This window comes from Bos mutus, chromosome 4 (assembly GCF_027580195.1).
Source record: "Bos mutus isolate GX-2022 chromosome 4, NWIPB_WYAK_1.1, whole genome shotgun sequence".
Lineage (NCBI taxonomy): Eukaryota > Metazoa > Chordata > Mammalia > Artiodactyla > Bovidae > Bos > Bos mutus.
The window spans coordinates 107,215,920-107,242,780 of NC_091620.1; the positions used below are offsets into that span (position 1 = coordinate 107,215,920).

A 26,861-nucleotide genomic window follows, 5' to 3' on the forward strand; every position below is an offset into this window, starting at 1 on the left:
CACTAAATGTGCTAATTTTCTTGTTTTTAAATCAGTTTTACTTTAAAAAACTTATTTTTGTTACATTCTACAAATACCTTCCATTTACATTTTTTAGAAAAAATCTGAAGAGGGAAAAAGCCATGGAAGCTGAAACCTTTTCTACTTCTAACAAATAAGCAGGGAATAAATCTGCTTGTATAATGTGTTTTTGGGGAAAAAAAAATTAATTTCTAATTACACCTTGGTAAATCAACTTTATTTCTTCAGCAAAATGGGTTTTTAAGAAATATAATAATGTGAGATTCTGGAAATGGAAGGCATGACAAAAAGTGCCAAGCCCTTTTTACACTGTATTGCCATCCTATTGTATTTCAGCTTGTGTACAGCGTATTAGAATTACATTGTATGAATGCTGTACAAAAAGTAAGAGTCAATTTAAAATTTAAGGTCATTAGTGGTATCAAAACAAATTGTCTGATCTGAAATAGAGTCCTCCATCTTCTCCAGCACATACAGAAATTAAATGCGTGTCAAATACAACTGAAAATAGCTGGACATTTCGATAAACATAAAAACTGTGTCCTATAAAAGTGAACTAAACCCTGTGGGGCCACTGGGGGACAAAATAACTACTTTTGAGTTTACTATTGTCTTAAGGATTTTCATGAAAGAGGTTTTTTTAAATTTTGTATTTATTTGAAACATTTCATAGTTAGTTCCTAAACAGAACTGTTTGACTCACCATAAAGTAGAGGAAAAAAATACATTTTTAAGGTGTGGATTTCTGTTCTATTTAGATTTTAAAAGTTTAAGGAAAGTTTGCTAATTTCACCCCCATTCTTTTTGTAACAGAACCAATTCAGAAATTCGTGGTGGATCAGTTTGAGAATCATTTTATTTTACTAGTACAGATTTCAATTTTATGGGTATGTTACTTTTCAAATGTATAATAGATATGCTCTGTCTTTATACTAACTCATTCCATTTTAATTTTTACTGAGATTCTCATCTGTTTATCTAAATCTTTGATGCTTCAAGCCCATGCATATTTCCAAAGCAGAATTCATTTTGTGCTTTGAAAGCATTGAACAAACCAGAAAATGCATCACACCATATTCTGAGATGAAAAAGGCTGAATTTGTGTGATTTTTTTTCCAGTAAAAATATTTAAAATTTTATGAAGTGATATTACATATATTCTACAATTCAATTAAGAATTAATAGATATGCTAACAAGACCTGTGACTAAAAACAAAGAGAAAAAAGGGAACATAAACAGACCCAGAGGTGATTCAGATATTGAACCCATGCATTAGTAACCCGTAATAAATATTTTCAAGAAAACAGGTAAAAAATCATCAGATATTAATGATTTCACAATGACTTCTTCCAAATATGTGAGGAATTAGGCTAGCTTTGACAATAAAACCTGACAAGTCATAACTAGAAAGGAAAATTCCAGGCAAATTTTTCTCATAATGATATATAAATTTTTAACAAATATTGTCAAAGTAAATTGTATATGAAAAAATAATACTATATCATGATCAAATTGGTTTTATTCTGGGAATGCAGAGTTGGTTTAACATTTAAAAATTAATTTAAGTCACCACATTAAAAGAAGAACTCAAAAAGCTGATCATCTCAAAAAACTCAGAAAAAGAATACAGTAAAATCCTATAGCCATTAATGATTAAAAAAAAAAAAAATTGGGGTAATAGGAATATAAAATTCTTGAATCTGACAAAGCATTTATAAAAGGTATCTAAGAAAACATTTATATGCAAAGTTATAATATTGAAAGTCGTCACCGTGACTTTGGACATAAGTTCAACACTGTACTGGAGATCCTAACCAATAGAAAAAAGAAAAAATAGGGAAAGAGAAAGGATTAGGGATTGTAAATAAACAAATAAAATATCTACTTTTTATAGATGATGTAATTGAAGCAGTGGGTAATCTATCAGAATAACTTTATTGCATTTCTATACACTAGTAATAATTAGAAATGAAATTCTTAAGACAGATAGCATTCATAATAACATCAAAAATATCAATACATAGGGATGTATCTAGTAAAAATTTTTCAAAATGTCTACACAGAAAGCTATAGAACATTCTTGTTTGAAATTAAGGAAATTCAATATTATTAGAAAAGCACATTGCATTTAAGAACTGGAAAACTCAATGTTGACAATATCATTGTTCCCCCACTGCAATGCAAGCTCAGTCAAAATACCAATAGGATATTTTAAAATGAAACTTGACAAGCTGTTTCTAAAACTTACATGGAAAAATGCAAAGGGGTCTTAGTTAAAACATCCTCGATGAAGAAGAACATTGCAGGAGGACTTATTTTTACTGACTGCAAGAAGGCAATGGCACCCCACTCCAGTCCTCTTGCCTGGAAAATCCCATGGATGGAGGAGCCTGGTAGGCTGCAGTCCACGGGATCGCTAAGAGTCATGACTGAGCGACTTCACTTTCACTTTTCAGTTCCATGTATTGGAGAATTGGAAATGGCAACCCACTCCAGCGTTCTTGCCTGGAGAATCCCAGGGATGGAGGAGCCTGGTGGGCTGCCGTCTATGGGGTCACACAGAGTCGGACACGACTGAAGCGACTTAGCAGCAGCATCAGCAAGTCTCATTATAAAGCTATTTAAGAGAGTGTGTTCTCACTCCCAGTGCAGAAGGCCTGGGTTCTATCCTGATCAGGGAATTAGGTCCCTCATACCATAACTAAAGATCCTGCATGCCCCAGCTAAAACCCAGCTCAGCCAAATAAACAAATACATATTTCTAAAAAAAGAGAGAGTGCGTTGCTGAAGCAAGGATAAAAGAACAGATCAAGGGAATAAATAGATAGCTGTATAAAAAGGCTACAGGTATAGGGGTGTTTGGTTTATGAGAAGGAACTGGGGGGGGGGATAGAAAAAGAACAGTGTTTGTAATAATAATGATAATGGAAAAATCGGGTATCCATATAGGAAAAAATGAACTTGATTACTATCTCATACCATACACAAAACTAATTACAGTTAAAGTAGAGATATGTGAATGACAAAACACTAATAATTTACAATGCCAGAAAGATTCAGATGTCTATTACATTGTTCCTCAAAACTGTGACTACTGAAGACCATACACAGCCACAACTTTCTGGGCATCTTCAGATGACTTCATGGAAACTCAAACATAACTCTCCACCTCTCCCCTAATAAATCCTGCAGAAGCTTTCAACTGCCATCACACAGTGGTAAGCCAGGAATTCCATGGCATCCCAGTGGTTAGGACTCTGAGCTTTCACTGCAGGGGACCCAGGTTCCATCCCTGGTCTGGGAACTAAGAATCCACAAACCACCCAGTTCAGACCAAAAAAAAAAAAAAAAAAAAAAAAGGGGGAAACAGTTGTAAGACAAAATTAGAGTCTGGACATTTTAGTCTGATGTGTTTGAAGGGAGTGGATGTGAAAGCAAGGAAATGAAGAAGCCCTAGCAAGAGGTTTTGAAACTTTAAATAATGTTGTTAGTTTTGAAATGGAGAGAAAGGTGCACATCAAAAAGACATTTCAAGAGGACTTGGCCATTGGGTTGATAGTGTTGGCAAAATGGGGAAAAGTCATAATGACTCATAGGTTCTGAGGCTTAATGATATCATTAACAAGGGCAGAAAATCAGAAAGGTAAGCTGCTTTGGGGCAGATACTGATTGAGTTTGAGTTGATGGTAGGATATCCAAAGAGAAATGCTCAAAATGATGGTAGAAATAAGCTACTGGAAGTGAAGAAAGGGGCCAGGTCTAGAGTGATAGAGTAGAATGTCGGTAATGTCTGCAGATAAATGACACATGGCTGGCTACTCACTGTCTGTCCCAATTCTCTCCCATCCATTCACTGAGTGATGACTGTGGTGTCATCTGCATAAGACCAGCTGGTTTTGGAGAGGAAGGGAAAGCTAGTGCTGGTAAAAACGGGAACAGACAATTCTTCAGAAGGCTGCCTGTGAGTAACTCTTAAGTCCCACAGATACTGAGCAAAATTTTGAACTGAGCTTGTCTTAAGGCCTTCCAGATAAAGAGATGTATTAATAGATTCTGGCAAACTACTCCATTATTCCGCGAGCATTGGAGTCTGTCACGTGCTTTCTCTCAACAGTTAAGCTAACCCTCACCCAGCAGAATATCAATGGATGAAGCTTCACCTGTGATTCCCAGGTGGTGCGGGGGTAAAGAACCCGCCTGCCAGTGCAGGAAATGCAAGAGACCCGGGTTCGATCCCTGGGTCAGAAAGAGCCCCTATAGGAGGAAATAGCAACCGACTCCAGTATTCTTCCCTGGGAAATCCCATGGACACTGGAGCCTTGTGGGTTTCAGTCCATGGGGTCTCAAAGGCTTGGACACAACTGAGCATGCATCTTTTACCTTTATGAAGGCTTACCTGAAGATGGATCCACTTAGTTTCTTCAGTTGAGCTGGTCAACTGGTGTGGAAGAAAAGCTTCTTTGTAACTCCTCTTTCCCTGTCCTCTCTGGTACGGGCATAAGGCACTAGATAAATATTCATGGCCATGCATAATGGATGTCATTGGTCACTAGCTAATGGATGGCACCTGTAGCAAAAAAAAAAAAAAAAGTCATTATTTAATGGAAGAAAGTTCTAAATGGTCCAGATATCAGAGGACTGCAAATCATGAATATTTATGTAACACTATCATTTAGAAACACTTTTTAAAATCTCTCAAACCTTTCTAATTGAGCTAGAAAAAGTCACAGTAGCCTAGAACTAGACATCCAGGCTAAAGGCCCAGAAGTGCCATATTCACACTTTAATAAAGTTTGAGGTGTTGGGGGCTATGAAGGCAAATTCTCTCTCCCTTTTTCTACGAAATCAGTTTTTCTAATTTTCTCTGTAAGAATTGTTATTTCCACATAATTCCTTGCTAATAGTTATTGTTCAGATTATGTTTTTGACCTTGAGGCCCTATTTATAGAGAATTTTAAAGGAGGCAGTGGAGGGAGGCCTTTGGCAAGAGAAAAAATCAAATTCTTAGCATCTCCCATAAAGATTTGCTTCAAATAAGATCAGGTCTTTATCCTTGCCTTCCAAGAGAAGATGGTCTTCTAATTGCAATAAAGAAAATTCAACAACATAAGATAAACAGGAGTGAAAGCATGTGGCCAAACACGTCTGAGTTCAGAACACAAATCATCGCCCTAACGAACCATAACTTTCATGGCCAGTTTATGATAGTGATAAAGGCCTCAGTGATGTGAGTGAGCACCTAGCCCTAAGCTATTCCATGAAACCTGTTTATTACTCAGAACAGAGATGAACACCTTTTATGCAAGTGCTCAAACCACACACATGCTTTAATGTATTAAGAAATAACTTTTCCCCCTACGCCCGCTTGCACTTGGAGAATCTGCTCTGCCCAAAGTACTGGAATCCCTAACACTCAGCATCAACTGCTTGGACCAACCAGGGAGAGACCCCTTATCCATGGTTGACTAATCAGATTTTCTCTTCCAGAAAACTGGGACTGAGAATACTGTGGTACAGGGATCAAACTGGACCATCAAAGAGACATGATGCAGAGGCTTTTGTTCTATAACAGATAAAGGAATCCAGTGTTCAAAGAGAAGAGTAAACTAGGTGAGAGATAGAGAGAGGAGGCACCACATAGCCCCAGAGGGACAAAATAAGCTGCATCTGGTCTTTCCACAAAGAAATTAGGTTGTACTTTGTGCAGCTGGATTCCAAAATGTCCACCTTGAAATTCTGTTTTCCTACCTGTCCCCAAATGCAAAAAGCAAAAAGCCCTGCAAAAATATAACATCATGCCAACTTTACTCACTGTTAACTTTAGTGTCCATTAAAAAATACTACCTTGTAAAGCAATTTGTAAGTTAGATACTCTGGTTTCTAACTTTGAGACATAATGCAGAGTCTTTTGAAACAGACATTGATATTTTCTAAGCAATAGAAATTAAATCTATCATCTTTAACCTAAAACACTGTTTTATAAATGTTAAGAATGTCTCTAAAATTGGACTATCATAAGGGCAGCCTATGCAAAGCACCATTTGAAATTCAGCTCTGCTATGGGTCCAGATATTCAGGAAAAAAAAAAATCAAAGCTACTGATTCACTGACATTAAGGAAGGAGTCATTTCCCAGAATGAGGTCTTAGTAATACATCAGAATTGCTGGACGATTGAAATATCTCAGAGTGAAACATGAGAAAAAGTCTTATCTCTACAATTACACTCTATCTTTCATGTTCTCTGATATCATGCCCACCATGATAAAAAATTTTTCTACTGCCTATACCCACCAAGTCACATGAAATTCACTCTCCTACAGTTCATTATCCACTTAAGACAAAAGCCAACGTGGCGGGTGGTTTGGGAAAATGGTGGAAATTACAACCCCTTTCATTCCTTCGTTCCTTTTGCTTGGGGCATCACATACTCTATTTTCTCGTTTCCCTGAAAATTTCACTTCTCAGTTATGTCACCTTGATCAGTGTTTGTAATGGAAACACAAAAGACCCTGAATAGCCAAAGCAACCTTAAGAAAGAAAAATGGAGCTGGAGGAATCAACCTTCCTGATTTCAGACTATACCACAAAGCTATAGTTATCAAGATAGTATGGTACTGGAACAAAAACAGAAATACAGATGGAACAAGGTAGGAAGCCCACATATAAACCTATGCATCTTTGGGCACCTTATCTTTGACAAAAGACACAAGAGTATACAATGGAGAAGACAGCTTCTTCAGTAAGTGGTGATGGGAAAACTGGACAGCTACATGTAAAAGAATGAAATTAGAACACCTCCTAACATCACACAAAAATAGTCCCTGTATGGATATGTATGTCCTCTATATTCCTTCACTCTCTTCCTTTTCATTTACCAATTATGTCCCCATTATCTTGGAAGATTTACCTCCGCAGACAAGGGCCAGTGCAATATACATGTTTATCATTGCTTGCCATCTCATTCACATGTAACATACATGGCGCCCCATGAGCACAAAATGCCAGGACCAATAATGCATGAAAATTCAGCAAAACTCACTTTAAAGTGAGTACAGTGTGTTAAGTCCATGACTGAATAAGTGTGGGCCTTGACAACCCTGAAAGAGCACATGAACCAGAATTCTTTTGCAGAAAGGAGAAAGTAACTATTTGGATTTTTAGGTCACCAGCTCACTAAAAACCAGCTTTGCCTGTCTGACATTATATTCTTAGTACCTTTCATTATTTTATTTTTTCTCCCTTTTACATTTTATTATTATATCTCCCTATCAAGTAGGGGCAGGGGCTTCCCTGGTAGCTCAGTTGGTAAAGAATCTGCCTGCAATGCAGGAAAACCCTGGTTCAATTCCTGAGTCAAAAAGTTATCCTGGAGAATGGATAGGTTACCCACTCCAGTATTCTGGGGTTTCCCTGGTGGCTCAGATGGTAAAAAATTTGCCTGCAATGAGGGAGACTCGGGTTGGATTCCTGTGTTGGGAAGATCCCCTGGAGGAGGGCATGGCAACCCACTCCAGTATTCTTGCCTGGAGAATCCCATAGAGAGAGGAGTCTGGCAGGCTATAGTCCATGGGGTTGTGAAGAGTTGGACACAACTGAGCAACTAAACATAGCACAGTACCATGTAGGGGAAGCAGTTTTTAAGAGGATAAGTACTTTTGTAATTTAAACAGTCTGCTTTGGTAAACTTAACTCTCGATTTAAAAAAATTACATTAGCATGAGAAAGCTTTCTAAGTAAGATGATTTTTCTGACATGTTTTGATTATAGAACACATGTACTTCTTACAAAAGAAGGAACTGTCACAGACTGTAAGATAAAATGCCATCATTTCTCTTATTGAAAATTCAGTGTTTATTTGGAATAACTATTTCTGATAAAATCTTTATTTAATTCTTGTGTTTTTAGAGAATGGTTGTATAATTTTATGAAGACTGTTTTCCTCTCAAAACATTATTGGATTAAGCTTATTTCCCAGGTTAATAACTTTTATTAAAAATTGGCTTTTTTGACATGTACACAGTTTAAATTCATGTATTTAAAATGGATAACCAACAAGGACCTACTGTATATCACTGGGAATTCTGCTCAACATGTGCAGGCTGAATGCGAGGGAGCTTGGGGGAGAACAGACACAAGTATATGTATGGCTGAGTCACTTTGCTGTGCACCTCAATTATCACAACATTGTTAATTAGCTGTATTTCAATATAAAATAAAGTTTCAAAAAATGGTTTTGTGTGTGTTTTAAAAAAACAACCTTAGGGCAGAGACTCACTCTGCCACTACTATAGTCAATGTTCCCACTGAGAAACTATAAGGGAACACATGAACAACAGACTGGTTCCAAATAGGAAAAGGAGTACCTCAAGGCTGTATATTGTCACCCTGCTTATTTAACTTATATGCAGAGTACATCATGAGAAATGCTGGGCTGGAAGAAGCACAAGCTGGAATCAAGATTGCCAGGAGAAATATCAAACACCTCAGATATGCAGATGACACCACCTTTATGGCAGAAAGTGAACAAGATCTAAAGAGCCTCTTGATGAAAGTGAAAGAGGAGAGTGAAAAAGTTGGCTTAAAGGTCAACATTTAGAAAACTAAGATCATGACATCCGGTCCCATCACTTCATGGCAAATAGATGGGGACACCGTGGAAACAGTGGCTGACTTTAATTTTGGGGCTCCAAAATCACTGCAGATGATGATTGCAGCCATGAAATTAAAAGACGCTTACTCCTTGGAAGGAAAGTTATGACTAACCTGGACAGCATATTAAAAAGCAGAGACATTACTTTGTCAACAAAGGTCCGTCTAGTCAAGGCTATGATTTTCCCAGTAGTCATGTATGGATGTGAGAGTTGGACTGTGAAGAAAGCTGAGCGCTGAAGAATTGATGCTTTTGAACCGTGGTGTTGGAGAAGACTCTTGAGAGTCCCTTGGACTGCAAGGAGATCCAACCAGTCTATTCTAAAGATCAGTCCTGGGTGTGCATTGGAAGGACTGATGTTGAAGCTGAAACTCCAATACTTTGGCCACCTGATGGGAAGAGCTGACTCATTTGCAAAGACCCTGATGCTGGGAAAGATTAAGGGCAAGAGGAGAAGGGGACGACAGAGGATGAGATGGTTGGATGGCATCATTGATTCAATGGACATGGGTTTGGGTAGACTCCGGGAGCTGGTGATGGACAGGGAGGCCTGGCGTCCTGCGGTTCATGAGGTCACAAAGAGTCGGGCATGACTGAGTGACTGAACTGAACTGAACTGACTGAAGTGATCAGAGATTTCCTTCTCAGAACTCTCTCATACAGAGATTATCTCACTGTCATACAGCAGCAATGACAAAACTGCAAGGATCCAATGCCTTTCTTCATCTACTGTGTATCAGATTCTTTTTTTTTTTTTAATTTCTCATTCAATCCTCACCATAATCCTGTGAGGTACAATGACATTCTAGGAATAATCACCATTCCAGTACTACTCCACCTCCACCAACAAGCTTATAAACTCTTTAAATTGGCACCTTCAGTTCAGTTCAGTCGCTCAGTCGTGTCCGACTCTTTGCGACCCCATGAATCGTAGCACACCAGGCCTCCCTGTCCATCACCAACTCCCGGAGTTCACTCAGACTCATGTCCATCGAGTTGGTGATGCCATCCAGCCATCTCATCCTCTGGCGTCCCCTTCTCCTCCTGCCCCCAATCCCTCCCAGCATCAGAGTCTTTTCCAATGAGTCAACTCTTCGCACGAGGTGGCCAAAGTACTGGAGTTTCAGCTTTAGCATCATTCCTTCCAAAGAAATCCCAGGGCTGATCTCCTTCAGAATGGACTGGTTGGATCTCCTTGCAGTCCAAGGGACTCTCAAGAGTCTTCTCCAACACTACAGTTCAAAAGCATCACTTCTTTGGCGCTCAGCCTTCTTCACAGTCCAACTCTCACATCCATATATGACCACTGGAAAAACCATAGCCTTGACTAGACAGATTTTGGTATCCTTTGTCTAAGTTTAAAAGATCTAAGTAGGGGGATGTTTAAGGGTCTTTCAGTCCCTTAACTAATGGCTGTGATTCTTTCTAGAAATGCAACCAACTCAGTAAAGCAAATGAAACCTCCACTGCCTCTGAGGAGACCCAGTTACTAATTTGATCGACTAGTTCAATAGAGCAGGATCCTAGTACTAGGGGCTTGGTTTTACTCTACACCACTGGGTGACCCGGGCACCAACTGGTTACCCCTCTTCCGTCCCTTCAATGGCTCTTAGATTACTTATGTGTGAGACCAGAAACTTGGATAAAGTTTTCTTCGACTTTACCTGAACTAACTCGTGGTGACAGGCAGTGAGAGGCGGAATCAGGAAAGAGAAGTTAACCATCCTCTCATGGTCTGGGAAGGACAGATGTACTGATTTAAATTCGGGGTCCGGCAGCTGAGAGAAAGAGCCAGTCCAGGAGCGGAGATCCAGCGTCCCAGGTCCGGAGTCTGAGTCCCAGGTCCTGAGTGGCAGCTGAAGCAGACGCGCCCCTTTGCCGGGAGCCCCGCCCACTTCTTCACCCGGGTTCACTCCAAGTCCCGGCCTCACGGTCGGCCTCGGCGGCGAACTATATTTCCCAGAATGCCGTTCAAGCCGCTGCGCAGGGCGCCAGTAAGCGCCTTGGGTGACGCCATCAGCCAGCGCGGTGTTTAGACTCTACTGATGTCGTGGCGCATTGGAGGAAGAAGTTGCTGTTTCGCCGGGCACTGGTCCTGAGGTGGTCCTTGGCCTCTTCCTACCCACCCCTCTGCTCGCCTTTTCCCCCGCTCCTCTGGCAGGATGAGGCGTGCAGGCCTGGGTAAGAAGAGGCTGAGATTCGAAGTTCCGGGACCCTAGAACTGGCGGTGCTGGGCGCAGGGGCGCGGGGGGGGAAATCGGACTGGCCTCTTGTCTCTGGAACCTGAGGCAGAGAGCAGGGTGTATGGAGGAGTCTTTGGAAGTGGTGTCAAGTGGAAACACCACCGTTTGTTCCAGATCCTAGGGGGTTCCTTAAGTTTGGTTCTGTCTCAAGTTATGGATGGTAGGTTTAGATGGAATAGTGGAGAACTCGGGGTGAGGTATGTACAGGTACCAATGCAGTGAGGAGTTTTTTTGTAGTGTTACTGACTGAGCGCGGTTATGGAAATTGCTGAGTTTCCATAGTTGCTGAAGTCTGTCTTCGCTTCTCTCTACTGGACCTAATGTTAGTTTCTTCAGAAGTGAAGTTTGAAGACTGTTGCATGCAAAGCACACTGATAATAACCGTATTAGCCTGGTAACAGTGAGTTTCACAGGTAAACCCAAGTGTCATTTTTGTTAAAGGCCGTGATGTGCATCTTCGGAGTCAAAGGCCATTTTACCCAGAACATTTCTTATCTCACCCTTGTTCCACTGGTAAGACGGTAGAATGTAGTAATACCTGGTGACTTAGCATTTGTTCTTGACTTTTGGCCTAGAAAGTAGTTCACCAAGCAGCAGAACAAATTAGGCACAAGAATTTACAGTGGGCTGTTACAGCACAAATCCATTAAAACAGCATTTTCTGGTTCTGGAACTATTAAGAGATGACTGGGAAAAAAGAGAAGAAGAAACCTGCCATATTAGTATACAGTAGACCTGAGAAAATATATGAAATACTTGAAAAAGGATAATGTTTGTTACCTTTTTCAATTCTTATAATTCGATGGAAAAAAAGTTATTCAAAAGTGTCAGGTATTTAAAGTTAGTGAAAGTTGCCAGTAACTCTAGGCATGTACATTGATTAGTAAATTATAGTATGAGAAAAAGCTCTTGAAAAATGTAGTTTTTGTGAATACTTGGGTCATAAAAGGAAAATTGGCTGGGTAAATTGTATAGAAAAAAAAATAACTCATTTTGAACAAGTATAGTTTTTTTGTGTGTGTGTGTACTGCATTTTTATTATTTATTTATTTTTTTACTTCACAATATTGGTTTTGCCATACATCAACATGAATCCACCATGGGTAAGTGTAGTTTTATATGCCTAAATGAGTTTCCTTTTTATCATTAATGACAGCAAACATTTATTGTGTATTTGCGTAAGCTGTAGGTATACAGTCCTCTGTGGCTTCCCTGTGGCTTAGTGGTAGAGAATCCACCTGCCAGTGCTGGAGGTGCACACGAGATGCAGGTTCGATCCCTGGGTCAGGAAGATCCCCTGAAGAAAGAACCCACTCCAGTATTCTTGCCTGGAAAATCCCATGGACAGAGGAGCCTGGCGGGCTACAGTCCATGGGGTCACAAAGAGTCAGTCAGGACTGAGCACTCACACGCAGTCCTGTGTAGCTCTGTTCATGTTCCCCAAGCTTCTAATCTAGTTGAGGAGTAGAAATATGTACAAAGATAAGTTATAGTACAAGGTGGTAGCTATACAACCAAATACCAAATAAGTTCTACAGGCCGTGAATATCCCAGGGATTTCACAGAGAGTGCTTGGTAATTTGTGTGGACATAGAAGCCTCAACTGCAGCTTAAATAGCAAAGTGTAGGAGAGTTTGTTTCCAGTTGGAAGGGTGACCCTCTCCTTGCACCAAAACAATTGTAGGACTAGAATCTAGAATTATGAATAATGTGTTTAAGGGATTATGATTAAACCAATTCGGTTGAAGTAGGAGACATAGAACCAAAACCAACCATGTGGAGACCTTTGAGTACCAGGTCAAAGAATTTGGATCTCATCAGTAGGTCTTTGGGCCTTTTTGAAAGTTTTGTGCAGCAGTATGCTGTGAAAGTGCAGAGAGAAGAACTTGAGAGATGGTGGTTCTGAGCCCTGACTGTGCACTAGAATCACCTAGAGAGCTTTTAAGGCTTGAATACCTGGACCCCAGCCCAGACCAACTAAGTTAGAATCTCTAGGATAGAGTGTTTTTGTTTTAGTTTGTTTTTAAACTCCCCTGTAGTTGAGAGGAGGAAAGATGATTCCTTAGGTGTCTGTTGTTGTAAATTACATTGGAGTGATATGACATGATGTGACAAGAGCTTTTTTTCTTTTTTAAGTATCAATGTGTATTGGGGTCATTAATCTGATAAATATTCATGTAGAGAAGCCCCCCGCACTTCATCTGCATGCTTGGTGCCTCAGTCGGGCCTAACTCTTTGTGACCCCAAGACCTATAGCCTGCCAGACTCCTCTGTCCAGGGAATTTTCCAGGCAAGGATACTGGACTGGGTTGCCATTTCCCTCTGCAGGCCCACAGTTCACATGACTGTCTAAGTGACTCGGTTCATTTATGATACAAACTATGCAGAAGTAGCATTTGCTTATGGACACAGTGTGAGGATTATCTTTGACCCCCATTAGCTTTCCTACAAATTTTCATGCCAGTAAGTCACAAAACAAGTGGCTAAACTTGGAATAACAACTCCTAACTTTTGATTTTTTTTTTTTAAATACTGGGAATGGATGATAGTGTGGGGGAAGATTAACTCTTTAATAGGAGAAGGTGCTTTGAAAGCTTTCTGGACAATAAATAAAATGGGAATTTCACTTTTAATAAATGGAACAGTGCAGAAGAACTCTAAAAATAAAAATAAGATATGCAAAAATAATAATGAAGGAAATGGAAACAAATAGCCACTAATTTAGAACTGAATTCCTTGGGGAAGTTGTCAGGTGGTTAATTCAACCAGTCAGTAATGACTTACTGGTGAACATTATTTATGTAGCATATTAATCGTATAAAATATGAAGAGATTTTTATTTCCTTTAAGGATTTTGGTCTTTATTAAAGTAGACTTTGTATAGCATATCATTGGTGAATAGGATGAGAATGCATTTTTTAAATGATTCTTTTAATTGTTGAGTAGAGGGAAATATTATGTGTAGTCACTTGTCCTTCCGTTGTACAATGGCACACTTAGAGAACTTTGTAGATGATGGATCAGCAGTTGGAAATTTGAGGAAGGCAACTCTTTCTCCTCAGTAATATACTTGTTTAACATTTTGTTGTGGTTTTTGTGGTGGTAGAGATTGTGTGTCTCCTGCTCGAAGTACTTGTTAGATACAGGGATACAGAAACAGGCTGAGATGCCGCTTTTGTCCTCAAAGAAGCTTATGACCCTACTGTTGACAAAGGCAGACACATTCAAAGCTGAATAACTGATTTCAGATTCTGTTCATTAGTTGGTTCATTTATAAGTATTTACTGGCTATGCCTTGCTGTGTATATATGTTTGGGGGGGATCTATAGCCATGGGCAGAACAAATTTAGTTTCTGCCCTTGGAGTGCAGTCCAGAGCATGATATTAGTGTTATGTATAGTCAGAACTGTAAGAATTCAAAAGAGGATTTTGCTTTTTAGAGAAAGTGAGTTTTACTATGCCTGGAAAGAGCTTTCTGTTCACTTTCCGACACTTCCATCAGTCACCAGTGATGCCTGCTACTTTCTGCACTTCCATCTTACTGTCAGAGCCACTTCATTCACTCTGAGTAGATGGAGGCCTCTAGTCTCTGTATTATCCCTTTCCTCCATAGAGCCGGGCTTCCATTGCCAGTACAATCCTTGTCCAGTCTAGTCCCCAGAATCCATATATATCACCTACTCTTTTGACAAGGAATCTCAACGTCTTGGGGCTCTGTTCTTCAGCAGCCCCAGCACTGCACTCCAACTCTTGTTTCAGTCTAACCCTCCAGGTTCTCATGGGCTGATATAGGCTGATCAGTTTTTCTGCAGAAAAATCACACATCCAGGTGAAAAATCACACTACAGTATAATTGCCTCAGCCACAATTGCTTTACCCCTGTAGTAATCCTGTACAACCCCAGTTATTTTCCTCCATTATTCTCTACAGTTTTTTTCCCCCAAAAGATCACCATTTTTCAAAGACAGGCTTTTCTCTTATTTCACTGAGAAAATTGTCAACAGTTTTTTTTTTTCTCTTTTAAATGCAGTTAAATAATACCCTCAACTATGCTTTCCTTTCTCAGTCCTCCAACGTGTTAGTACATGTATTCACTGTTCAAGGCTCACTCCACCTGTTGGAGTACCTGATGAATATCAAGTTATATTGGGCAGTGCCTGGGACTGTTGTCCTGTATCCCAATGTTCTTCCCTAGAAGAAGAGCTCTGAAAAGTATTGATAGCACCTAGAAAGAACAAGGGATCTGATGCATGATAGTTTATCAAGTATTTGTTGAAGAATGAATGAGTCTTCCTCTTAAATCTGAGTTAATATTCTCCATAAGTTATTTTCGCTCGCTTCTGTTTAAAAGAGCTGCCCATAAAGGACCTTCCCTCTACCATTAACTCCGTCCTGTTGTATTATCCTGACTCTGCCTTTCCCTGCACAGCCAAGATTCTTCCATAGGTAGTTGATGTTACTAATTTTAGGGGTGTGTGTTTAATGGTGTAGTTCTAGAGAGCAGGAAATATGTCCAGAATACCCTTATATATCAGTGTGTATTTCACAGTTTTGTGGGCAATCAGTAAGCAGTCAACCAATGCGTACTGAGCTGAATTCAGTATCCTTTGCTTAAGAGAGGTTATTAGAGTTGTTCTGAACTCTGTTTGGTTATTAATTTTTATTTATTTTTTTATTTTATTTTATTTTTAAACTTTATAATATTGTATTAGTTTTGCCAAATATCGAAATGAATCCGCCACAGGTATACATGTGTTCCCCATCCGGAACCCTCCTCCCTCCTCCCTCTCCATACCATCCCTCTGGGAGAATGACATTGAAACATGTATAATATCATGTATGAAACGAGTTGCCAGTCCAGGTTCGATGCACGATCCTGGATGCTTGGGGCTGGTGCACTGGCACTGGTTATTAATTTTTAAAGTTCATTTGAAGTGTGAGTATTACAGACATACCTGGTCTGTCTGCCAGCGGCCTCCAGGGGTCTTTTTCGGTTCTTTCTAGTCAGGGTTTCAGAAGGGACTTGTTTTTGCTACAACTCTGCTCGGAACTGATCCTTGCAGGTGAAGGAGTACCCCCTGGCAACTATGGGAACTATGGCTATCCTAATAGTGGGTATAGTGCCTGTGAAGAGGAGAACGAGAGACTCACGGAAAGTCTGAGAAACAAAGTAACTGCAATAAAATCTGTAAGTATATAACAGGTACTTTTCAGTTTGTACATGACATGTACACGCTGCTATATTTAAAATGGATAACCAACAAGGACTTAGTGTATAGTACAGGGAACTCTGCTCAATGTGTGTGGCAGCCTGGATGAGAGGGTTGTATGCAGGAGAACGGATACATGTGTATCCATTGAGTCCCTTGGCAGTTCACCTGCACTGTCACAATATTGTTAATTGGCTGTACTCCAGTACAAATTAAAACAGTTTAAAAATGTTTATTTTTACTGGCATAGGGGATTTAGTCCCACAAAACGGTATAGTTCAGTGATATGCGCTTTCCCCCTAGATTTAACAATTCAGGGATAATAAAGCACCTAGATAGCCCAAATCACCTAAATTCAGTTCAGTCACTTAGTTGTGTCCGACTCTTTGTGACTCCATGGACTGCAGCACGCCAGGCCTCCCTGTCCATCACCAACTCGTGGAGTTTACCCGAACTCATGTCCATTGAGTTGGTGATGCCATCCAACCATCTCATCCTCTGTCGTCCCCTTCTCCTCCTGCCCTTCATCTTTCCCAGCATCAGGGTCTTTGCAAATGAGTCAGCTCTTTGCATCAGGTTGCGAAAGTATTGGATTTTCAGCTTCAACATCAGTCCTTCCAATGAACACCCAGGACTGGTCTCCTTTAGGATGGACTGGTTGGATCTCTTTGCAGTCCAAGGGACTCTAAAGAGTCTTCTCCAACACCACAATTCAAAAACATCAATTCTTTGGCGCTCAGCTTTCTTTACAGTCCAACTCTCATATCCATACATGACCACTGGAAAAACCATAGCCTTGACTAGACGGACCTTTGTTGACAAAGTAATGTCTCTGCTTTATAATACGCTGTCTAGGTTGGTCATAACTTTCCTTCCAGGGAGTAAGTGTTTTTTAATTTCATGGCTGCAGTCACCATCTGCAGTGATTTTGGAGCCCAAAAATTAAAGTCAGCCACTGTTTCCACTGTGTCCCCATCTATTTGCCATGAAGTGATGGGACTGGATACCATGATCTTAGTTTTCTGAATGTTGAACTTTAAGCCAACTTTTTCACTCTCCTCTTTCACTTTCATCAAGAGGCTCTCTAGTTCCTCTTCACTTTCTGCCATAAGGGTGGTGTCATCTGCATATCTGAGGTTACTGATATTTCTCCCAGAAATCTTTATTCCAGCTTGTGCTTCTTCCAACCCAGCATTTCTCATGATGTACTCTGCATAAAAGTTAAATAAGCAGGGTGACAATATACAGCCTTGACATACTCCTTTTCCTATTTGGACCCATGTTCCATGTCCAGTTCTAACTGTTGCTTCTTGATCTGGATACAGATTTCACAGGAGGCAGGTTAGGTGGACTGGTATTCCCATTTCTTTCAAAAATTTCCACAGTTTATTGTGATCCACACAGTCAAAGGCTTTGGCATAGTTAATAAAGCAGAAATAGATGTTTTTCTGGAACTCTCTTGCTTTTTCGATTATCCAACAGATGTTGGCAATTTGATCCCTGGTTCCTCTGCCTTTTCTAAATCCTACTTGAACATATGGAAGTTCATGGTTCATGTATTGCTGAAGCCTGGCTTGGAGAATTTTGAGCATTACTTTGCTAGCGTGTGAGATGAGTACAGTTATGCAGTAGTTTGAACATTCTTTGGCATTACCTTTTTTGGGGGATTGGAATGAAAACTGACCTTTTCCAGTCCTGTGGCCACTGCTGAGTTGTCCAAATTTGCTGGCATATTGAGTGCAGCACTTTCACAGCATCATCTTTTAGGATTTGAAATAGCTTAACTTGAGTTCCATCACCTCACTAGCTTTGTTCGTAGTGATTCTTCCTAAGGCCCACTTGACTTCACATCCCAGGATGTCTGGCTCTAGGTGAGTGATCACACCATCGTGATTATCTGGGTCATGAAGATCTTTTCTGAACAGTTCTTCTGTGTATTCTTGCTCCCTCTTCTTAATATCTTTTGCTTCTGTTAGGTCCATACCATTTCTGTCCTTTATTGAGCCCATCTTTACATGAAAAGTTCCCTTGCTATCTCTAATTTTCTTGAAGAGATCTCTATTCTTTCCCAGTCTAATGTTTTCCTCTATTTCTTTGCACTGATCGCTGAGGAAGGCTTTCTTTTCTCTCCTTGCTATTCTTTGGAACTCTGCATTCAGATGCCTATATCTTTCCTTTTCTCCTTTGCTTTTCACTTCCCTTGTTTTCACAGCTATTTGTAAGGCCTCCTCAGACAGCCATTTTGCTTTTTTGCATTTCTTTTTTTGAGGATGGTCTTCATTCCCATCTCCTGTACAATGTCACGAACCTTCATCTATAGTTCTTCAGGCACTCTGTCTATCAGATCTAGTCCCTTAAATCTATTTCTCACTTCCACTGTATAATCATAAGGGATATGATTTAGGTCTTACCTGAATGGTCTAGTGGTTTTCCCTACTTTCTTCAATGTCTGAATTTGGCAATAAGGAGTTCATGATCCGAGCCACAGTCAGCTCCTGGTCTTGTTTTTGCTGACTGTATACAGCATCTCTATCTTCGGCTGCAAAGAATATAATCAATCTGATGTTGGTGTTGACCATCTGATGATGTCCATGTGTAGAGTCTTCTCTTGTGTTGTTGGAAGAGGGTGTTTGCTATGACCAGTGCGTTCTCTTGGCAGAACTACATTAGCCTTTGCCCTGCTTCATTCTGTACTCCAAGGCCAAATTTGCCTGTTACTCCAGGTGTTTTTTGACTTCGTACTTTTGCATTCCATCCCCTATAATGAAAAGGACATCTTTTTTGAGTGTTAGTTCTAAAAGGCCTTGTAGGTCTTCATAGAACCATTCTGCTTCAGCTACTTCAGCTTCTTCAGTGTTACTGGTCGGGGCATAGACATGGATTACTGTGATATTGAATGGTTTGCCTTCGAAACAAACAGATCATTCTTACATTTTTGTGATTGCATGCAAGTACTGTACTTTCTTTAATACAACTGTCATTTATTCCAGGGAAAGAAATTTCCATGAGAAAAAAAGCTTTCTTTTAATAAGGAGCCTAAATTATCAATATTGGTATTAAAACTCAAGTAATTCTTAATTTCCTCTAAATGTTGTATTTTCCAAATTATTAACATTATATGATATTGTTAGTTCAATAATCAATTCCTATTTATTTATTAAGACCTTGAAAATAATATTAATTTCAGAATGTAACAGTCTCCAGACTGAATACAATTCTACTTTCCAAAAACTAATGAAATATCAGTTAAGTTTTAGCAACGTGACTCAAAATTTAAACACAATCTGAGTACAGATTAGAAAATGTCAAAACTTATGGTGTGTATATATTTATATATATAAATATATATATATATATTTAACCACCAAAAAAGCTGAAGTTATATATATATATTTTTTTTTAACTTCAGCTTTTTTGGTGGTTAAATCTAAAATACTGCTTGTAGTATTTTGCAATACTACAGTACAATTACAATGTAGTAATATCTCAGAGCATTCTACCTTCCACCCCCAAGCAGCCCATCTTCTGACTTTTCTTCTTCTAGTCTCAAAAAGCTACAAATCTCAGTCTTTTGTGTTTTTGCCTTTGAACCTCGTGTCAGTCACCAAGTCCTATGTTCTTTCTCTCTACTGTTCCTATTTTGACCTTCCTGTTTCTAATACTTTGCCCGGGTTTTCATCAGTGGACTATTGGGAAAGCCTTTTAACCTGTTTCCCATTTTTCGTATGTTTTGGTCTGAGCTACACCCAGTAGTCATCACAGTCATCTCCTTGGTTTTTAGAGTATTTTTTAAATTGCATTCTACACTCCCAGAAGTCTTAGTGGCCTCCCATGATGTAAGAAATGAAGTTCCCACTCTGTAGCTTGATGAGACAGGTTCTGCAGAGATTGCCCCAGCGTTTTAGACCTCACCTCCTGTGCTTCAGAATGTGTGCGTGCTGCCGCCAGACGGATTTGTGCATCCCTCGTGCCCTGTGCGCGCTGTCGCCCTCCCACTCCTGCATCTTGGGTCATGCAGTCCCCTTGCCTAGGGCACCCTCTCCCTCCTGACCCTGGCTGAAGTCTTACCCATCTGAAAGGCTCCATCTCTTCTTTTCACCTTCTCTCCTCCAGGCTTCACCTGATCACCACATAAACCTAACCTTTTCCTTGTGAACGTAAGATCATTTGTACCATTTCTGTAGCACTTATTGCATAACGATCTGCATTGGAATTATTTGTATGTAAAAAAAAATTATCAGAATACAGTGTTTTCTACTGTAGTTTTACATTCTGCATAGCACTTAACGTATTTCCTTATAGTGTATTGAGTTAATATGTATTAAATAAAGGAATTACAAAAAGACAGTTTTGATTATGCCTTAAAATAAACATGTGTGGTACACTTATAGAGCATTCATTGGAAGCTTATGTTGCCAAAACTTAATTGATAGTTCATTAGTCTTTGGAAAATTGAATTGTATTTCAGCCTAGAGACTGTTATCTCCTGAAATGAGTATTGTTTTCAAGGTCTAATTAAATCAAAAGGAGTTGATCTATGAACTAAGCAATATTGTATAATGTTAATAACTTAGAAAATACAACATTTTGGAGGAAATTAAGAATTAAATGATTTTTTTTAATTCCAATATTGATATTTTAGGCTCCTTGTTAGAAGAAAGCCTTTTTCTCATGCATATTTCTTTCCCTGGCATGAATGACAGTTGTAAAAGTAGTTCGGCGATTTGGGCTGGCTAGTTTCATAGTTGCTTTATTATTTCTGAATTGTTAAATTTTGTGGAAAAGCTTATATTCTGATCTATAGAATCCTAGAATGATTTTGTGTTGATATTACCCCAGATACTTACAAAATAAGTTGAGGACAATATTTGCAGTGGTTTACCATGATTTTTAGTAGTTTCCAAGATTTAGTAGTAGTGTATTTATTCAGCTATTTTAGAAGTGAAGTCTTTGATGAATTTATCATATGAAGTATTAGATAGGTTTTGATTTGAATCTTCATTCAGACTCAGCCTCTTCTTTGCATAGCTTCATGATGTGGGTAACACTAACTTGTAAATTTTTTCCAATTTGTTATCAAATTTTGAAGAAACAATACCTTTACAATCTAAAGAAATAATTAATTTAGGCTTATAGTCAAAGTAATGTCACATTCATTAGGAAAATATTACTTATTATATCTGAACTTAATATGGGAACTTAGATAACATTTTTAAAATGTAAATGAAGAAATATACAAACAAATGCTATTGTGTGAATGATATAAAGAGAGAAAAAAGAATTCAAGGATAAGAGGACAGGAAAGAAACATGTACCTAAATTAAAAGATGGAATTGAATATTAAGTTTAAATCAAAATGAAGAACAGAGAGACAATGTCTATAGTTGAGAAGGAATAGAGATTCTAAATTGGTTTTCTTTTTAATTATGAAACTAAGGTAACTTTATAGGAGACTTGGAAAATACAGAATGAATAATATTTCCACTATATATTACAATTGATTATGTAGATTAAGACTTTTAGTTGAATTTTCACTATCAAACTCTCAAAAATGAATAGAATGAATAGACAGAAAAGTAGAACGATATAGTAGACTTGAAAACACTGTGAGCCAATTCAATATAATTAAGATTTATACAGTTTTCACACATAATGATATGAATTCTATCAAGTTCCCATAGACTATAAACTAGGAGACCCTGAAGCATATCCAGAGGATAAGACCAAGTGCAGAAACTTGATGGCCTAAAGGTATTGAAATCATACAGTGTCTGTTCTCTTACCACTGTGGAATTATGTTAGAGATCAGTATCAAAAGATATTTGAAAATAACCCACATATTTTCAAGTGCAATGGGACATTTCCCAAGAGAGATCTTTGACTTGGCCATTGAAAGCCTCAACAAAGTTAAAAGATCGAAAAAACAGGGTGATTGCAGAGAGCAAAGCATTTAAATGTGAAGTTAATATCAAACTGAGAACTTAATATCAAAGATACTTTAAAAACCCCATATATACTATGTTAAAAAAAAGGAAATTAACGTATGATACAGTGTTATTAACTACAGCTTTTATCCAAATTTCACAAAATTTTATGCTAGTGTTCATTATTTGTTTTCATCCCTTATTCAAGATTCCATGTTGAATTTAATTGCATTGATCAGCTTCACTGCATGCAACAAATTCTGATAAATTCTCTTCACTTTTATTCTGCTACAGATATTTTCTAATTTTCTTTGTTATGACTTCTTAGATACACCCATCATTTAAAAGTGGACATTTAATTTCTAAGTTAGTTTTTATTAATTTCAGTGGGAAAAATAACCAAAGAATAAAGTATACTTTATATTTTTAAGACAGTTTTATTTGAGAAAACATTTATGCTTAGAATGGCATTGTTGTTTTTAGTTTATAACACTTAAAAACATTTAGGTAAGTAATAATGTTTATGCTTTCTTCTTTGTAGCTTTCCATTGAAATAGGGCATGAAGTTAAACATCAAAATAAATTATTAGCTGAAATGGTAAGTGGTTATGATTTTAACTTTAAGAAACTTGACTGGATATTCTCAAATTTGGCTTGGAATAACTCTAAGAGTTGTTTCTGCCCTATTTTTACATTTTTCATCTCGCCTAACCCACATGAGTAGGAGGAGGAGGCAGGAGTGAGTGTATATTCTATCTTGTATTTAGAACACTGTTAGAGACTCGGGACAATGACTATTTCAAGCCGTCTTTAAGATCTCAGCGGATATAGACTGCCAAGTAAATGCTTTATATCCAGTCAACCAAATGTCTTTCACTTAATGTAAACCTGTCTTCTGCTTGATCTCCTAAGGATCACTGTGAACGAGTCAATAGGACTGAATATAGTAACATCCCCAAGCCTTTTCTCTCTAAGCAAGCTCAGTAAGGTATGCCTTTCCTTGCTAGAGGCTCTTTTTATTCCTTACTGTTCATTTTGGACGTCAAACTCCTCTGGACCGTCCCTAGTTTCTTCAAATGCTTTTAAAATTGTACTATTTAAAAATGAATATTGCACTGAAAATTTTCTAGTGAAGGTTGTACATGAGAATCACTTGAGGAACTTTGAAAATATCCATGCCTGGTTCTCACTTGAAATATACTGATTGAGAGTTTTAGGGAGGGGGCGTCGCTCGGTATATGTATTTTGATAATATTTTACATCCCAGGTGATTCTGTTGCATAGCCCTAGGGAAGAACTATTCATGTAAAGTGCTTAAGCTGCCTAGAACTGAACTGTACAGAGGCTATCGTTATGTCAGGACCTTACATCCCAGGTTATTGAGATTTCTAAAAAAGTGCGGTCTTTCCAAATCATGCGCAGTTCTCTCCCTTCAGGACTTTTCTAGCTGTGTTTTAATGTGGCAGCTTTTCCCCATCCATATTTGAAGTCTTTGCCACAGTTTACTACCGCTGCATGATAGGCTCTTAACTTTTAATAGATTCTGCTGACCTTCGAAGTCAGCTTCCTAAACAAAAGGGTCTGAAAAGTAAAGGTAGATTTAACTGCTAACCATATTCAGTGGATAAATTGCTGTACTGGGAATTTAACCTTGGAGAGTGATACCTCCAACAAAATGAGGGGGAAACCTGTGTGATGGTAGATGAACCTCTTACTTTTATTGTTAATGTTTTTTAATCCACATAATTGGAATAAGACCTAAATACTTTGGGATTTTGAATTACTCTGGAGCTGAAAAAATGTTTATTGGATAATGAAAGAGCTTATTTATTGAGAAAATTATTTTGCATGGAGTAATCAGGTTGATTATCCAAGTTATACACAGGCTCCAGAATATGTCATTAAAAGTGTATTCTAATAACTGTATATTAAATTACTCAAATATGCATATGTAGAATGTTAGAATCCAACCATTATGTTTTCCTTTTTTCCTCACAGGATTCACAGTTTGATTCTACAACTGGATTTCTAGGTAAAACTATGGGAAAACTGAAGCTTTTGTCCAGAGGAAGCCAAACGAAGTTGCTGTGCTATATGATGCTGTTCTCATTGTTTGTCTTTTTTGTCATTTACTGGATTATTAAACTGAGGTGATGCAAGTCAGTGTGAGTTTGGAATTTGTTCCAACTTAACAGCTTGGAGTACCACATCAGTAAAAAAAAAAAAAAAATCAGCATCAAAACATTCCTAAATTTCAGCTACTATGGCTCTTCCCATCAAAGAGTACTGAATCTTGTTTTATAAATCACACCAGATAATACAGTGCTCTTTGGATACTGTTTCTTAATGATTCACTTTTTGCCCCTATTTTCAGGGGTACTGAGATGTTCTGAGGTTCACTCTGGCCCTAACACTTTTTTCCTGTTTTTTGCTGTGAGATGAAAGAGCAGTTATAAAATTCTGTTGTGATCATAAATGTAGGTTTCTGTTCCACATAAAGAAACTTACTGGGAGAGTAGCAGTGCCTAAAGAGCCTGGTGCTGTGCTCTTGAGGTGGTGAGCAAGTCTGTGACGGATGGGGAGTGTGTTTCCTGGATTGTCATCGCCCCAATGTTGTACTCTTCTTTCCTCCTTTATTTTGTTTAAATTGTAGGCTGATTTTTTTTTTAACCTGCAGTTTTCCTAATAATTTTTGATGATATGACTCTTCTTCCCCCCCTCTACCCAAGGACCTCAGTCTTTACTAAAACTTGTTATTTTGGCATATTTCTAGTAGGATCCAAAACAAGTGTGTACCAGTATAGTTGTCATTTTATATTAACTTTATATATATATAACATTGACTTGGCTTATAATAGTTTTATGATTTTAGCCACTCAGATAGGGCATTTGGTTATCATTTATGACAGAATAATGTGAAGCTAAAGTAATTGCTAAGCTCTGAATGGAAATAAAATGTTCAGGAAAAGTAATTGCCTCTGCTTTATTATGTGCTCAAAATAAATACTCAGGCATTGAACTTGGGGTTAAGGGCACAGTTGTTTTAATCCAGTGTATTTGTTTATAGGAAACATTTGCAAAAATGGACTGCTAAGTAGATGTCAAAATGTTGTGAAATTGTCTGTATTGCTACTGTTTTGGAATTTGCTCATTGATGGGCTTCAAAAATAAAACTTTTAATAAAATATATTAATTGACTTTGTTGCTTCTTTGTTCAAGTCTTTTTTTTCCCCCACAAACCAAGAAGTGGTTCTGAAAACTCACAACAAACTCAGGAAAGCTTAATGTATTATTTCACTACTTGGTTCAAACAAACGAGATAAATCATGACAACAATTTCAAAAATCTATTTAATTCTTTCTTCCTTCTGCTTGGGGACCCCTAAGAAAAAGTACTTCCAGAAATAAAATTTGGGGAAAACATCAAATATGGGAAAGTTCTAATATTTTTATAATCCTTTACAAACTCATTGCTAAATCTGAAAAGGACTTTATTGCTCTTGGTGTCTGGGAGGTTGATTGTAATAACTGAATAAGCAAAATATTCATGTTATTATTTTTATTCAAACATGAGACTTGTAGGTGTTTGGTGGGTGATACACTGTAAACCCTGTGCTTTAAATGATAAAGGAAGCTTCAGAAAAATCTCAAGTCTCTAGACTTTTTCTGAAAAATACCTAGTTATTTCACTAGGAGTTGGTCCAAATGGTAGAAACTTTAATTTACCTGCCCCATCCCCTATGGATACCAGGCATGAAAGTGAAGTCACTCAGTCGTGTCTGACTTTTTCTGCATGTCTGACTCAGTCATGCAACCCCATGGACTGTAGCCCGCCAGGCTCCTCCGTCCATGGGATTTTCCAGGCAAGAATACTGGAGTGGCTTGCCATTTTCTTCTCCAGGGGCTCTTCCCTGACCCAGGGATCAAACCCAGGTCTCCTGCATTGCAGGCAGACTCTACCATTAGAGCCACCAGGGAATCCCCTATACCAGGCATAGGTTTCCACAATGAGGAAAGAGAGAATTACATATAATACTGATAGACTTTAAATTAACATGCAAATTAGTTCTTGTATACTACTTAAGCAGAGAAGAGTTGTTAAATCTTAAATAGGCAACATTTTAAACATCAGAATTCAGGAGCAGAAAACTATAGCACCTGCACCCATAAAAACCATCTATTTCCATCAACCTAGTTTCCCTGATTTTTCAGTGCTCTTAAATTTCTCATTTTGTGTCTTGAGTTTGCATCCTTGTAGAAAACGTGGGAAAAGTGCTTGATAATTTGGGTTCATTCAATCAGTAAATAACTTTATCAGGCCATATTGATGAACAAACTGACTTAGTATTTCCTGGGAAACACAAAAGCATAGGAAGACAAAGCTATGCAGTCACACTGCCTGAGCGTAAATCCTGGCTCCCCTGTTCATGTCATAACTTTGATCTGATGACCTCTCCACCTCAGTTACTTTATTTGTAAAGCAAAAATAATCGTATATAGGTAGCAGTAATACAGTCATAGAGTTATTGTGATAAATAAATGATATTCCTTGTAAAGAACTTCGAATGGGTTCCTGGCACTCAATGATGGCTGTTGCCTTTGTGGGTCTATGGACAGGTGCTTGGGAATTTTAATGTCATGCTAGCCCACATGTTGCTGATAAATTTTGGCTGCTTTCTCTCTCCCATAATCCCACCAGGGATATAAGCAGCTGTTTGTCTTTTCTGGGAAGGGTCATCATTTTCTGGAATTTAGTTTTTTTTTAATGTTTGTATCTTCAGCAATCATGGGATTTCGTTTTTAAAAAACCTT

At 38.3% G+C, this 26,861-nt stretch overlaps 1 protein-coding gene across 1 annotated transcript; it reads left to right on the top strand.

Moving 5' to 3' along the window:
- Nucleotides 1–10,679: 10,679 nt before the first annotated feature.
- On the top strand, nucleotides 10,680–25,248 carry BET1 (Bet1 golgi vesicular membrane trafficking protein). The gene is made up of 4 exons (XM_005909694.3): nucleotides 10,680–10,854; nucleotides 15,980–16,104; nucleotides 22,592–22,648; nucleotides 24,049–25,248. The coding sequence occupies exons 1-4, from the start codon at nucleotides 10,836–10,838 to the stop codon at nucleotides 24,202–24,204; spliced, it is 357 nt and encodes a 118-aa protein (XP_005909756.1). The 5' UTR covers nucleotides 10,680–10,835; the 3' UTR covers nucleotides 24,205–25,248.
- The last annotated feature ends 1,613 nt before the right edge of the window (nucleotides 25,249–26,861 follow it).